This window comes from Lactuca serriola, chromosome 7 (genome assembly GCF_051521515.1).
Source record: "Lactuca serriola cultivar US96UC23 chromosome 7, Lser_US96UC23_V15, whole genome shotgun sequence".
NCBI classification, from domain to species: domain Eukaryota; kingdom Viridiplantae; phylum Streptophyta; class Magnoliopsida; order Asterales; family Asteraceae; genus Lactuca; species Lactuca serriola.
Genome location: NC_136414.1, coordinates 22,649,972 through 22,666,992, shown reverse-complemented (window position 1 = coordinate 22,666,992; position 17,021 = coordinate 22,649,972). Strand labels below are relative to the sequence as shown.

At 34.9% G+C, this 17,021-nt stretch overlaps 1 protein-coding gene across 1 annotated transcript; it reads right to left on the bottom strand.

The window, feature by feature from the left end:
* Positions 1-601: 601 nt before the first annotated feature.
* LOC145062499 (scopoletin 8-hydroxylase-like) lies at positions 602-2,193 on the bottom strand. The gene is made up of 3 exons (XM_079010095.1): positions 1,653-2,193; positions 1,189-1,534; positions 602-974 (listed from the first exon to the last, which is right to left on the bottom strand). Exons 1-3 carry the CDS (start codon positions 2,153-2,155, stop codon positions 732-734), a joined length of 1,092 nt encoding a protein of 363 aa, XP_078866221.1. The 5' UTR covers positions 2,156-2,193; the 3' UTR covers positions 602-731.
* Between the last annotated feature and the right edge of the window lie 14,828 nt (positions 2,194-17,021).

The following is a 17,021-nucleotide window of genomic DNA, read 5'->3' as shown; positions in this document are numbered from 1 at the left end:
TATATATATATATATATATATATATATATATATATATATAATGGAGTTCTCATAAACTTAGATCATCCTTAATGGGGGTTTCATGGAGGGTTCAATAGATAAAAAATAGAGTGAGATGGCATTAAATGAATAGTATCTAGTATTGTGGATAGAGTTGAATGAATGGGAAGTTTAATCCCCATAATTGTTTTTTTTTTTTATTATTCTCAATTTAGTAGAAACTATATATTATTATATTGAAAGTTAATTTACTTATTTAAAAAAAAAAAAAACTATATATTATTATTTTTGTTTTATACATCATATTACTTATATTCAATAATTTAATTTATTAAGTTAATTTATAATTTTTTTTTATTCTAAACAATAAAAAAATATAAATCCTAAAAATATTTTAAAAAGATAACATCTTATTTGTAACTTTTAATTTCTAAATTGTAATCTTTAATTAATATTTAGTAATTGTAACTTTAAATTTCTAATTAATGTAATATTCTAGTTTTATTTATTAATATTATTTATATAAAAAAATTAAAATGATGATGTACCATTCTATTGAATCCTTAAAAGTTTAATAAAATGTAGAGTTTGAAAAGGTTAATTAATAAAGTTTAAGAGTTCAATGCGGAGTCTTGTCACTCAAACACTTCACTTTCATCACAATATATAGAAAGTGGGTTATTACACACAACATACTCCACTAATGGATTAGAAAGTCTTCCACACAAGAATCAAGTAGAAGCAAAATCAAGGGTGTTCTTATCTTCATGAGCTTTCCCAAAGTAATAGTTGCTGTACTCTTCGAATATGAGTTCCCTATATCGAGCCACCCCATCACGAGCCACTAGCTCGGGCAAGGGTCCTATTTTTGCCATGGGAAGCGGCGCATAGAATATCGGGACGGAGACTCTTGATGCAGTGCTTGTGGTTCGCACTATGTGTTCAGCACTTTTGTACTTCCCGTTGCTAAAAATCTAAAATGGAATCACGAAACAAGCAAGGCTTAGACCAACAGTTGTTAGATACGAGTTGCAAATCAGGCAACATCGACTGATTGCAACTGTCACTAAAAGACGGAACTTTATGCAATTAGCCACTGTTACTTTCGATTTACTCTAGACCTTGATTATTTGGTACAAGTTTAGATACACAAAGTGTGCGGAATTTAGGTAATAGTATGAGATTAACCTGTAACATATCGCCAACGTTGATAACGAGAGCACCATGGATGGGTGGAACCTCGATCCATTCTTCATTTCCTGGTGACAATATTAATTCACCTTTTTTCACGTATAGTCCACCAATGTCATCTTGTAGAAGCACTGTTAGCATGCCAATATCAGAGTGCCTCTTTACGCCTACGGTTAGCTCGGGGTTTGGACAGGTCGGGTAGAAGTTCATGATAACTGCTCTTGAACCTATAAGTGTATCAAGACTTGAATCATCAAGTTTCACACCCAGGTTTGCGATTAGTGCATGTAGTAGCTTTTTCACCATCTCCGTTGAAGATTTTATGTACTCCAGCGCCACTTCTCTACAAAATTACCAGTACACAGAAATCATAATCGATCACTGCTAGCTACTAGATAGTTAGCCTTTTTACCTTTAGCTAATTATTTAATAATTACGATTAATTTGAGGTGGGTTCTTACTTGCATTCCTTAGGCCAAAAATCAAGGGCATCAGCATCATTGGTGTATGTCATTCTAAGAAAGTCTCTCCACCGCAAAACCTCATCTATCTCCGGAAGAAAGCTCGTCCCATACTTGACCACTGGTGTAGGGCTCACCCCCTGAAGATACGCTGCCTTCTTTTCAGCTGGTTGCCCGAAAAACTGATGTGCTGCAGGTTTAAGCGACTCCAGAAGCTCCAACGGCAGACCATGGTTCACAACCTGAAAGAACCCTAGAGTTTCAGCAGCATGGGCGATGGTCTTTGCCACTTGAGCATGGTTAGGACCATCGAGCTCTGATAGATCAATGGTCATCATTTCAGGTGATGATGCTGTTTGTTGCTTGTCGATTCGCAGGTGGGGTGGTTGGATGTACAGACTTGGTACCTCTGTGAGACCAGAATCTACCAGACCTTTGATACCATTGCCTTCCTTCACGACGAAGTTGAAGAGGAAATTATCATCATTGAGCTTTGGAGCCATTAGTGAGTCGTAAATGTACTTAATTATCTCTTTGCACTTGACTAATTATTAACTAAGTACCTCAAGCATACCAGTTATAAATAGTCTAGCAAGGAAGTTTGCATGGTTTTGAGGGTTGGTCGATTGTAGAGGTTTGGTGGTGAAATGACACCACTAAATTAATATATGTACCATTCAACATAAAAACCTTTTTAATAAATTTTGGGTTTTTGAATAATAGAAGAGGTTCACAAATATTCATATATAAATGGGGAATTTTGGGTTAATAATTTTTTTAGAATCTTATTTAAAAATAAATAAATAATATTAAAAATGTGAAAATTTTGTATTTATCGAACTTGTAAATTTACAAGCAATATAAAAAACCTTTGGACTAAAAAAAGCTTATGCCCCTAAAATATAGGGCATCATATTCTATTTGACGCTAATATTCAACCAATAGCAAAGTATTATCAACGAATTATAGATCGGTGGATGTTTTCCATGAGAATGTTAGGTCTTATGGTATATATACAAGTCATGAGAAACTCATGGTCAGGTGGAAGGTGCACCACGATCGTGCACACCATCCTTGGTTTCACGACCGTGGTAGTTCATAAAAAATGGCACGAGTGGCGATAGTCGAATATGAGAAGAGCTAATGGTTTCCTTGAGCCAATCTGCTTCTACCTCTCTCCTCTTTCCATGTCATGGTTGTGTGTGCTTGAAGTTCATATCAATTTTTTTATCCACATATTAAGGTGCTTTTTTTATAAATATGTTGCAATGCATATAAGGTGTTTGACAAAAACTGTGAGAGAGTTCTTTGTTGAAATCTAGTATTTTAATTTCTTTCTTTATTTTTTTTATTGAAATTAATGGTGTGATGTGGTTGGTATACCAAGGTCAATGTGGTGTGGCAGTGGTGATTAGATGGTGGTATTTTTCATATGGTCATTTTGTGAGTATACCTCATGGTCTTACCAACGACCTAATATTTTCAGTGCCAATCTATTGCTAATTTGTAACATTATCAACGACTATGCGACCAATGTGTGGGAAATTTTTTTATGCCAGTATTATGTCTCTAAGTCTTATTAAATAAAAAATATTTTATTTTGCAAAATGAATTTTTGATTATTTACATTCTATGTTTTTTTCATCCCCTTCTTTTTATCTCCTTTGTTGTGTTCCTTCACAAACATAAACACAGAGACGTCATCTCCTTAGAACCAGTGGCGGATCCAAACATGATTGTAACCGGGGTACATAGTATAAAATTACTATTATCATGGGGTCCCTTAACTGAAAACCAATTATAATTATAAATTTTCTGTATAAAATTTAAATAAGATTGCATGTTAAGTGGGGTGCATACACCCCACTCAAAACCCCTAAATTCGCTACTGCTTAGAACTTGACTTTTCATGCCCACAATACCACCTTTGGTATATTCCTCTCCCTAAATCCTCCCTTGGTATTTTTCCCATTTTCATGTCATTTCATTCGCTATTTCCATCCTCCAAGTATTTTAGAAAATTTTGTGTTTCATTTTCAGTTTTCATTTTCAGTCATTTTCATTTTCAATTGGTGATTTGTGTTTGCTTTTTGTGTAGGAAGGTTTGGAATGAAGATTGCGATCTAGTGGATTTGGGTTTCACTTGAGATCTTGTTATGTTGGTCCCTAACTAACAAATTCAACAAACAATGATGATATGAATAAAAGCAATAACAAGAGAAATACTGAAACCAAAATATATATATTGATTGATAGTTTTCAATGAACAAGAGGTAATCAGAGAACAAACTGTTCTCTGATTACATACACACTCTTGATCGATAACCCTACAAAAAAAGGTGTGTGTGTGTGTGTGTGTATATATATATATATATATATATATATATATAACCAAAGACTAAAAGATATATCCTAACATACATGATAGATTAACATGGAAGCGCAATCACATAAAAAGTGAGAGTCTTGTTATGGTAACCAGATCTTCAAAACAATCCTTGACAGATATGGATGCTATCTTCACTCTTCATGGATTGGACATATACGGATCTTCATGAAGCTTCCTGATGTTATTAGGGGATGTAACCTCGGACGCCCATCAGTAGTACAAATGCAATCAATGATAAACAATATTTGACTTATCAAATCAAACAAGGGTCCTAACAATCCCCCTCTATTTGTTATTGTCAATACTAACTACTAAGTATACTACTTCTTTATAATGTACATAAACTGAGTATAAACATATACAAAAACTTAAATATCTGGAGTGATTCACAGATAATGATTAACTTTGCTCTTCGTCAGTGTTTGAATACCACCAAATTTCAGTGGATCCCCCCCCCCTCAGATAAACAACCATAAAATTTTGCAATGCTCCCCCTTACATATGAGATTATCCCCCTTGTTGACATTATCATCAAAAGAGGAGGACAAGTTACTGTCTAGAACAATAGTTCTTCGTCAATTCCTTTTGGTATAAAGGGATGGTATGTTATAAGTCATACCTTCGTCTATGGTGATAATAAAAGAAGTCGAGGACTTCATGCGCAATGTAGTCTCACATCACCTATGTTTTAATAGGGAGATCATTAACAAGGAGTTACAGTTTATAACATAAGCTCTCCATTAATTCATTTGGTACAAGGGAAGGCTATTCGATGTCTCACAGTGACTATGTTAGCAATAGTAAGGATCACTAACATCTAGGGTGTGTCTCACATAACATATGTCTTTATAAGAGATTACTGACATAAATTTACTATCTAGAACAATTTTTTCTTCGTCAATGCAAGGTATAATTGTCAGTGAATGAGTAATTTCATCTCTGAATCTGTCATTGATGTATGTTTCAGTTTAGAACAAATGTTTCTTCGTTAATTCATACAATTCAGGAATAGATTGTGTGGTTTCATAACTCAATCAATGGTTTCAATAGATGAGATCTACAAAATCAAGTGCAATTTTGTATCATATCCAATTTATGGTAATAATATATTTGGTCAAGGGTACTAAATTTCATTCTAGAACAATTGTTCTCCATCAATATCCTTGGTATAGTTCATCGGTGGTCAAGATGACTCATATTTATGAATGAACCACTGATGTAGTTGCGAACTAGAACAATTTTTCCACCGCCACTTCATAAATTATACCATCAGGGGATGATCCATTGATTCTCAACTTTTAAGAACATGTCCTTTCATTTGTAGAGGAGAATCTTTCCAAAAGATATAATTTTTAGGGTTACCTTTCAGAGAAAAGTTGTTAGGATTTTGAGTCTTTTCAAGAAAAAATTGTTGGGCCTTTGGGTCTAAAAATGAAATCTTGGGGTTTTTGAAAACCCACAACCTTTTTTTTAAGTGTATTTTACATCAAGTAGCTTTTAGATAATCAGGGAAGAATATGGAGTATGAGATTGGAGATCAGGTTGAAGTGGTGAAGAAGGAAAAAAATCTTGAAGGATTCACATTATGCAACAGAAGTCATTGACAAGACAAATGGAAGATATAGGGTTCGGTGTGAGACTAGGATAGATGGAAGATGAAGATCATTGTTGGAGGAAGGTTTATCATAGAGAAAACTTCGACCCTATCCTTTAATAATATAGATTGATGGATGTATGGAAGGATGAAGTATGATGGATTACAAGGTTCCTCTGGTGACTGGGTGATGGACATTTTGTTGAGTTTGAGGATGAAAGGGGATCACATGAGTACCCACGAGAGAAGATGAGGATTCATCTGGAGTGAAAGTTATACCCTTTTTAAGAAATCAAATTAGTTATATAACTGAGTTTCTGTAAACGAACGTTGAATCGATTCGTTGGGTTAGTTATGCATCTCTAGAGCCGGTCCAAAGATAAAATGGGCTCAGGGCTGAAAAAATTGGCCCCCAAGTCATAAATACAATAAACTTAAAACGAAAATAGACACATCATTATAAAATTCACTATTAATATTAAAAAACACAAATATAGTCATTACATTACAAAAACAACTAATTTAAAAATAATAATAATAATAATAATAATAATAATAATAATAATAATAATAATAATAATAATAATAATAATAATACTTTTCCTAGCATTTTTAGATAAGTGAATTGTAACACCCCGTTTATTTAAATAAATTAATAAATGTAATTCCTGGATAATTTGTGAGGAATTTTGATAGTGGAGGGCTATTTAGTAAATTACGGAGTTGATTTGAGAAGAATTTTAGAAGCGGGGGTATGTTCGGTAATTATTAGAACTTATGATGAAAGAAAATTATAGAATAAGGTACAAAAGGATAAATATTGGGTTTAAATTGAAAAGATCCCATGGGGAGGGACCAGAACTATAATTACGGGAAAGTTTCTATTTGGTCGGGATATATAGGTTGTGAAATCCTAACCCTAAGACATGTGTTGCAGCCGCCAACCCCCTAAGCATCATTCGCCATTTCCCTACCCTCCTTCACCTCCGATCGTCGCTATCACCATAGAAGCCCCTCAACCGCCGATGACATCACCGAGTTTGACAACTCTCGTCTCCGCATGCTGACTCATCCGCGAAGGCCACCATTCCGCTACCCGATGCCGCCTGTTATGTCGTGTATGGCCGGAGATGGCCTGTGACCGCCGCCGGCTTCGGAATTCATCCCGCCGTCCGCCGTTGTTGCTGCCATCGTGGCTTGACATCGCCATCCTCTTCGCCTTCCCTCCTGTTCTAACTACGATCTGCCACCACCACTATCCGATGTTGCTGCTGCTGTAATTCCATTGAAGATGAAGTGTTATCGGCTCGAGATTTGTATGCTCGTGGGTATGTTGCTACTTGTCTAGGAATCAACAGAAACCACTGCCACCACCGTGAGGTGGTGGCAGCCATCCCAAAAACCGTCGATGTTGTCCCCTTGAGCCACCAGGTGGGTGGCTGGATTGTTGTATGCAATCTGAAGTGTGTGTGTGTGTGCGTTTTCTCTAGTTGGAGATCATAGGAAAAGCCACCACCACCACCATGAGGTGGTGGCTGCCGCCTTGTACCGCCGTCGGCTACCACTAGAGTGGCTGTGTGTGTGTTAGAGTAGTTAGTGTGTGTGTGTGCTTATTTGTGGATTAAAAACTTGTAATTGTAATTAGTAGAAAATGTAATGAAAAGAACCATAACCACCACCGTAAGGCGGTGGCCGCCGCCGCATATCGCCATTGACCACCACTACCTGAGGTGGTAGTGGGTGGTGACCCACTAGCGAACCCTAATGGGCTTAGAGATTAGTTTTGGGCCTATTGGGTCATGTTTGGGTGGAAAACCCTAATTGTGAGTATTTGGGCCTTGGACTTATTTGGACCTACTTTTGAGCCATTGGGATTGGATTGTGTATTAAGCCCAATTATCACATATCACTTATCTAGTAGAGTTAATGACTTATTGGATTAAGTCCTTAATGGGTTAAGTGAGAAACACTTACCCTTAATTATCATTTCATGTGAAACCCTAATTTCACTTGGACTTTAAGTTGGGCCTTCCTATTGGGCCTTGGTTATTGGGATAAAAATGGACCATCCAAAAGCAAGCAAATGGACTAGAAAAATCTAATGGACTTAGCGTAAGGCCCGCGTAAGGAGTTTGGGCCCAATTTGGAAAATTGGGTCATATATGGGCCATAGTCTGGGCCTTGATGATTATGAGATGTTGGACTATGAGAATGTCAAGCGTTGGACCAAGAATGAATGATTGGGCCTTTGTTCAAGACCATGTAGAGACTTGGGCCCAATTGAGAAATTTGGGCCATAGTTGGGCCTTGGTCCATTATTAGACTTTTGGGCCTTTGGATTGGGCTTTGGGCTTGAGTCAAGCTAAGATAGGGGTAAAGTAGCCTTTTACCCCAAGCATGGACTTATGGTTATGAGTTGGAACCCAATTATTAATTGGGTGTTATTTTGATAGTGACAGACCTGAGAATCTGTCATCCAGCAGCTCTGGTTTTGTCAGCGGGACTTCAGCAGTGTGAGGTGAGTCCTCTTCCAGTAAGAACGGGTCTAAGGCCATAATGTCAGCATGTTTAAGTAGTTGTAGTATGTCGGGGTAAGCCCGATACAGTTTATATGTTTCCGGACTTCGGTTCGATGTCGGGGCGGTCCCGAGAAGTATTTAATTAGCGTGATGTCTTTGTGATTCATGCAGGTTATATGATATGTGCTATGTGTTGCGGACTTCGGTCTGATGTCGGGGCAAGCCCGATGTATGTTAATTTACAATTTGTGTGTTATGTGTTCCGGGGTAAGCCCGATGCTGGGCAAGCCCGATGTATGTTAGTTATTATGCCATGTGTTATGTGTTTTGGGGCAAGCCCGATGTATGCTAGTTTATATGTTATATGTTATATGTTCTGGGCTTCGGTCCGATGTCGGGGTAAGCCCAATGTAGATTATGTGATTATGTTATATGATATATGATGTGTTGTGTATGTGTCGGGGTAAGCCTGATGTTGGGGTGAGCCCAATGCCCGATGCGGTCGAATGTCGGGCTGAGCCTGATGTCGGGTGAGCCGATGTTGGGATTCGTCCCGATGCAGTTAGGAGTAGTCCCAAAGTTATATTTACGTTATGTGTTTATGTTATATGCATTGTGGATATGTTTATATGTGTACCGGATTACGGTTTGATGTCGGACAGGGTCCAATGCAGTGGGCTAGGCTCATGTTATGTGATTATGTGTATGGTATGTGGTAGTTTGGGAGACTCACTAAGTTTCGTGCTTATAGTTTTCAGTTTTGGTTTTAGGTACTCAGTTTTCAAAAGAGAAGCTCGAAAAGATTGCAGTGCACACGCCATTTATTCAGCCTGGATGTTTATACTATGATATATTTGACAGATGTTATGTTATTCTTGAGATACATCGTTTATGATTTTTATATGTTGAAAGATAATTATGGTTTTATTAATGAGTTAAAAACGAAATTTTTGGATTGTATTTTTGGGATGTTACATTAATTTTTCTTAAATATATATACCATATACTCTATGAATTTTGGACCCCTTAGAGATATGGACCCTAGACGACCGCCCAGTTTGCCCGTCGTCCAGGCATGGTTATAGAGAAATCAATTATAACCCTTTTTTTTTAAAGTACATCAAAACTTTTTTGGAAGAAGTTTAATCATGAATTCCACTGCTACAAAACACGATATTGGTGACAAAAATTAGCATCATAATTAAAATGTTGGTAAATGAAGATGGATTAACGACGTATATTCAATAAGCATCAATTCTTAATTTTTTTAAAGACATTTTATGTCGAATTCTCAAATTAGTGATGGATTCATGAAGATTTAAATTATGAGACTAATCACATACATTAGGGCTGTCAAAAATATACTATAAAATATCAATCAACATATTACCAACCAAACCTAAAAAGTTGATAACAAATATGTTTTATTGTCAACATATTTGTTTGGTAGTACCATAACAATTAATTAATAAGGGTATACAATTTTAAATACCATGGTACTAACGTACCAACAAATTTATTTCTATATATATATATATATATATATATATATATATATATATATATATATATATATATATAAACAGGATTGGGTGATGACTTTTTTTAAAGTCGGGACTCGCGAGGACACCTTAGAAAATTAAAAAAACATCTAAAAAAAATACAAATCATAAAATCGAGCATAATACTATACGGAAAAGAAGACAAAATTGAAAAAAACAATGGATCATTAAAATTGAAGCATGAATCATTTTTATGATCCATGCTTCAATTTTTATGATCCATGATTCAAATTTAGTGATGCAAAAAAAATTTCCCATTTTTTTATCCATGATATATGCTCGATTTTATGATTTGTATTTTTTTAGATTTTTTTCAATTTTTTTAAGGTGTCCTCACCGAAAAGAAAGTCCTCACCGAACCGGACCTATATATATATATATATATATATATATATATATATATATATATATATATATATATATATATATATATATATATATATTAGAATTTTAAGAGCTTCATATAAGACATTTAATGGTATTAGTCCATAATCATTAACACACTAAATTTAAAATTTTAAAAGTTACTTCAATAGAAATTTTTAGTAAATTAAAAAAAAGTCTCCAGAAAAATCCCAAAATTTTTGTCCAATTTATAATAAAGTCCCAAACTAAATTTTGTTTACAGAAAGACATAGAATACCGGTTAAAACTTCGAAAAAACCATTTTGGACCAATTTTGCAGATTTAGCCGGTATTCTGTCTTTTTTCGTTAGTTTGCTTAAAATTTTGGACTTTTTCGGAAACTACCTGATAACCAAAATATTTGGACTTTTCTGAAAATTACCATAAAACTAATGGATATTATTATTAACAAATCATTTATAAACATAACAAATATTTTTATTATAAAAAAAAATATACTCGTTGCTAATCTCTAGGAATAAATTGGTGGTGTAAGTACTCCTCTATTGCTTATTGACCACATCCAACTCTCTACGTTCCTCTTATGCATCATTGTGAGTATAATGATGAGATGTACTCAATGAGTGTTCCTCTAATGTTGGTGTTCCTTTTATGTTCTTTAACCTAACTACCACCCAACATCCATACCTCACACGGTAACAACCATATGCTAACACACATCTATCAAATGTGAAAAAGTGAAACATGAATGATAGTTTATATAGAAAAAGTGTAGGGTGATTATCTATTTAAATTGACATTCAAAGTTTATTTTTCACTATGTTTGTAATTTGATGGTTGTTAGCGAATAATGTATGGAGGTTAGGTGGTATTTACGTTAAAGAACATAATGAAAGATCTATTTTAAGAATCATTATGTAATGATATTTTCTAATAACATGTGATCCTATAGCGTCACACCTAATCGAAACTAGACACTTATTGATTGTGTATTAATAAATATTATAAACTCTTGTATTTAATTGAAGAAACGTACATAGTACATCTCACTATGACTCTCACAACGATACATAGGAGGAACATAAAGAGTTTGAAGCAGTCAACAAACAATAGACCTAGTCGACCATTCTATTCCTATAAATTAGAAACAAATGTATTTCCTTTGTTTATAAATGATTTGTTATGTTTATAAATGATTTGTTAATAATAATATTCATTAATTCCATAGTAATTTTCAGAAAAGTCCTAATATTTTGGTTATCGGATAATTTTAAAAAAAGTTCAAATATTTTGAGCAAACTAACGAAAAATGACAGAATATCGGCTAAAACTACGAAACCGGCCAAAAAGGGTTTTTTCGAAGTTTTAGCCGGTAGTTTGTGCTTTTCTATAAACAAAATTTTTTTTGGGACTCTTTCATAAATTGGACTAAAATTTTAGGACTTTTCTTGAGATTTCTCATTAAAAAACATCTAGTATCTTTACAAAGCATGAAAATCATCATATGTCCATGTTGTCTTTAAATTTTACAAAAGAATATTAGAAAAAAATTAGTATATAATGTTACCAATTTGTAATAACCAAAATTATTGGTAGCCACAACGTTGGTATCAAGTATATATTTGTTATACTACTAGTAACAAAACATTTGTACCATCGATAGTTTGTACTCTACACGGTTTGAGAAAAAAATAATTGGTATCATACTTTGCTTACCCCTAATCACTAGTCCATTCACTATTAACGTCAATATGTCTTATCACAAATTCGTGAAAATTTTATGTCTATTTGGTTGGTTTCAAAGTTCGAGGTAAACACAATCCTCTCTAATAAATGAAGATTTTTTTTGTCACTTGTCATATTCTCATTCAATTTGACAAATGTCTTTTTTTTTGTTATTTTGAATTAATTTTTTTTCCATATGTCATTTAATGAGTTTTTATATTTTATTAAATTCCACATAATATTTTAATGTAATAATTGCAATAAATGTAGTAATAAACGGATATTAATTTCACTAATAAACTTACCTTTTAATTTCAAAATTTCCAAAATTAAAGCTAATTAGTTTCTTTTTTTATTTAAATTATTTGTTTAAATTTTAAAGATAAAAAAGATTTCCATTATAATAAATCATTATTTTTCTTATTTTCTTATAAATTCAAAGTTCTCATGTATTTTGACATATATATATATATATATATATATATATATATATATATTAAATTAACTCATGTAATATATAGATCTCAGATATAATATTGATGACGGGCTTATCACATTGATGAATTTGAAAAGAAATAAATATGTCGTTAAACTTGTGCCTTGTTGTTTTATGCGGCAGATTTGGATCCGTCGCTAGACCCCATCAGACACGAGATACATATTCACAATGGATTAAATTGTGTGGCTGATAAATAATCTTCTAGTAATTGAAGTTCCATTTTGTCTACTTACTTACATAAAATCAGGAAATATATATAGCTTGTTGAAAAAAAATTATTAAATCATTTTTTTCGAACATTAGGTCACCCTAAAATTGAAACTTGTAGAACTCAAACCTTAGTCAACTCCATTTTGGAGTGATCATACTTGACCACCTTGGTAGTGATTTGAATTCTATTCTACCTACGTACCTCAAGTTTTGAAGAGATTTAAACAGTAAAGTTTAATTTCATTATAATTATTACTTTTTTTTTGCAACGTTCACGATCACTATATGTCACCTAACTGTACAACAAACTAACCTAAATCCAATATGTAATTCTGAAAACCAAAAATTATCTTCAATCAAAATCAAACTAAAAATCAATGGCGTTTCAAACAACCAACAAGAAACAAAATGTTGATCTAATTCAAATCAATGTTTGGCTCTTTAGAAATGAATGTCCTTTTGCTTATAGTTTACATCATCCAAAATGGATTAAAAGACAAAATATCCAACTACTTACAAACACGACATCTATGGAGAGTGTGAGATAACACGCATGATGACAATGAGAGATTGCGCCAACATTTTAATTTGGGAAAATGACACATACGATCTATGAAGTTTACAAGGTTTACTCTTTTAGTCACTAAACTTTTTTAGTGGCTTTATGAGGGAACATACTTTATTTTGTCGGGCCAATTACGTCATTATGTCAATTGTGAAGGGGTTAGCCGGTCATATTCCTGCCACATGTGTTACTTAAACCCATTGTCTTGCTGACTGTGTAGGCCATATCATTTACTAATAGTTTGACTTAAATGAGATATTTTCCCGTCTATTGCTCATAATTCACCACTTACAGCTCGTTCGATAAACCCTTACTTTCGTTCTGTCTCCTCAAACCTCAAACATTGATCCCGTATTCATCCAAGTCGATGTGCATTTCCAAGGAATCTTTGCAAAATACCCCATACGCTACACCGGGGGATTACTCAGAGGTTATCGAACATCGATTTTGCAGGCATGGACAAGATCGGGTGTTATGAATTTATCGAAAGGTTCACTGAAGAAAAGTGTGCGAAGCTCTGTTACTGTCAACCATATATTCATTTTCCCAAAGGTCTGACCTTAATTTCGAATGAGTTGGATTGTGCCGATTTTATAGCAACAGTGTATGAATATGGTGTTATACTGCCTATGTATGTAGACCATTTTGGTAATACTAACATGCAGGAATGGTTGGAAGAACACAAAGAAGAGGTAGTTGATAACATAGTGGAAGAAGTTCTTGATGGTGCAGGAGTAGTTAAATAAATTGAGATAGGCCATTTGGATTATGAGGATGAAAATGAAAATGAAGATGAGGATGAGGATGAGGATAAGGATGACCATGGGGTTGAGGATATGGATGCTGATGAAGATGAGGATAACCACAGCAGCCCTCATTTTATAAAAAAAGATAATGGCCCTGATGTCAAAATGGGTGACAATGCAACATTGGGGGCTGTTAGGTGCATTTCATGCACCCATTTTGTAGCTTTATTCCATAAAAGTGCATTGCATTTATGTTTAAACTCATGCATTTTGCATGTTTTTTGGTATTTTTCATGAGGCAATTTCATTCACACATTTTTGTGATATTTCAAGGACTTTTGGAGGTAGGATATTGTTGGAGGAGGTAAATAAGAGCTGCGGACAAAATTTCGAGACTTGCGGAGCACCGAGGAGCAAGATATCAAAGAAATAAAGATTTTGGCTTTACAGAGATTTACACGGCCGTGTAAATGGAAGCCTTGCGTTTACACGCCCGTGTAAACGTAGATTTCTGCACAATGTATTTCTGCTTTTACGCGGGCACGTAAACGACAATGTTAATTTACACGGCTGTGTAAACGTAAATGCGGGTTTTAAAGCAGTTTTTCACCATTCTTAATGGGGGAAACCGACTTTTTTAAGGAGGAGTCGATTTTGGGAGAAGAGAAGGCGATTTTCTGGAGGATTTTGGAGTTGATTAACACTTGGGAACATTTGATTTCATTTTGTAAGAATTTTAGTTTCATTTTCTAGATTTGTGATCTTGTTCTAGTCATGAGTGGCTAGAACCCTAGATTCTCCAACTTTATGTCTTGACTTCTAGTTGTGATTTCAATCATATGACTTGATGTTTGCTTTCAATTTTCTATCTAGTGAATTTGATTTTGTTTCAATCGAATGTTTGATTCTAATTGTGATTCTTGTTGGCCATTTGAATTAGGGTTAGATCATTCAAGTTATCTAATTGCAAAATCCGTAATTGTTTTGTAAATTGGACTAGGTAACAAGCACTAAACTGATTTCTATTGAATGAATTTATTGTAAATCTTATTCACACATTCTTATGATCCCGAGCTTATGAGGAGTATTGAGTGTTGTTAGGAACATTCACATAAAGTTTAAAGCAATCTTTCAACCTAATTCTAAGAGCTTGTTTAGATTAGATTGGTAAGGTTAGGATTAATCAAAGAGGTTATTTTGGTTAATCAATGTGGTGAATGGGAAGTGTTAGAGCTTGTTAGCATTTCCAAGTACCAATTTAGATAGAATTGAACAAATATCATTTCATCCTTGGAATCACATTGCTAATTTGTCTTGCATGGAGTTGAAGTCCTTACAAATCTTGAATCTACTTCATTTAATCAATCATTTACTTATTGCTTTATTCTATTGTTTAAATTATTGCTTATAAATTCCCCCCATTCTGTGACCATTTTTGTACCTTACGCAAAAAAGTATAAGCACTTGTCTCGTGTCTCTGTGGATCGACTCTGCTTACCTTGTATTACATTTTTAGTGCAAAGTAACAATGTTTTGGAGTCATTTTGTAGCCCTTTATTTGTTGGGTTTGACACGCCTAACAAATTGGTGCCGTTGCCGGGGACACAGTGTTACTAATTGTTTATGCCAAGCATTTTGTGAGCAGGTACATCTAAAAAACAAAAAAATGTCATGTAAATGAACACTCCTTACATTAAAGATCAACGTTCTGAGCTATCCCGGTTAGTTATGATGATCGAAAATGACCTAAGTGTGCAACCCCTACCTATTCCTTACGATTTTTGCACTCAAAATGGACCACATACCAACATGTGTCCATATTTACAAGGAGAATGGGAAGAAATAAAAGAAATTGGAAGCTACTATTGGCCAAACCAATGGAGTTATGATCAACCACAACATTATCAATGGTGGGACAACAACCAAGCTTGGGAAAACAACCGATACCAAAACCCATACCAAGCTTGCGGAAAGGACCAACACCAACCAACTCCATAATTCCGACAACTATATCCTCCACCTCCCCAACAAACTAAAACTTCGAGCATGTCATTGGAAGACATTGTCAAAAACATTGCCACTACTACCCAAATCTTCCAGGAAACAACCAAAGCTAGCCTCAAAAACTTAGAGCAACAAATTGCACAACTTAAAAAATATGTGAGTATAATGGAAGCTCAAGGCAAATTACCATTGCAAACTGAAAAGGACCCAAGGCATATCGTTTCTACCGTTACCTTGAACGATAGGAAATTTTTTGATGATCCAAGATTGCAATTTGAAGACGAGGAAGAAGAGGAAGAAGTAGAAGTGGAGAAGAATGTCAAAGAAGTTATAGAGGAGGTGTTGGAGAGATGATTTGTACTCGCTGCATTCTGCGGGCTGAGCGGGAGAGGCGAGCACATGAGTTCTAGACTTGAGGCTTTGGGATTTTGCTCGATGCTGGAATGTGAGTCGCGGGGACTCCAGAAAGGAGTGATGATTATGTTCAGCTGGGGTTTTGCTGCTGGAAGTAGAATGGTTAATTGATGGATTGAACTGTCGTTTTATAGGGAAAGGATTGTGCCCTTTCAGTTTTTCGAGCTCGAAAGGAGTGAGCCGGATTATGACCCAGGATCAGGTTGTATTTTAGCTCGGAGTCAGTTGGTTACAGGTATAGGCAACATTATTTCAGTGCCGATGAGCACAGGTGGGTCGATGTGGCATAAGTATTTTGCGAGGTTCGGTTTGCCTTGGATCTCTTGTATCGAGCAGTAAGGATTGATTGTGAAACCTATTGTACTGTTAGGATTGTAGACTATGTTTGGGGAGTAGTTGTAGCTTGGTTTAGGGCAGAGGTTGCTTTAGTTACTGCAGTTCAGCTATGGACGTTTGAACGGGTGATTGAGTCCGGGTGCGAACCCTGAATGAAATGATTTTTAGAGTCTGATCGCGGGAGACTTGTTGGGAGCACCTTAGGAAGAAGGGTATTAGGTGTGTGGTCTGTGGACAGGGTTCCACAGGATGGTTATTCAGCATTGTCAATAATCAGTGGTTTTAGTAACCGTTATTGATTGGTGGATGAAGGCGCCAAAGGAAGTAGCTCGACACTGAGGTAATAGATGGAATATTTGTCTTTTGGTCTTCAAGATTTGAGTGTGGGATCATTCAAGCATTAGGGACTGTCGGTTTTACAAGGATTTAGGAAGTGTTCA

What these genes read in the sequence shown, in the direction of transcription:
- LOC145062499 (XM_079010095.1), bottom strand. Translation starts at nt 2,155, where the DNA reads ATGGCTCCAAAGCTCAATGATGATAATTTCCTCTTCAACTTCGTCGTG. An exon ending in TTTTGGCCTAAGGAATGCAA is followed by an intron (nt 1,535 to 1,652) that starts GTAAGAACCCAC and finishes GTAATTTTGTAG; the next exon opens with AGAAGTGGCGCTGGAGTACA. An exon ending in ACGTTGGCGATATGTTACAG is followed by an intron (nt 975 to 1,188) that starts GTTAATCTCATA and finishes ATTCCATTTTAG; the next exon opens with ATTTTTAGCAACGGGAAGTA.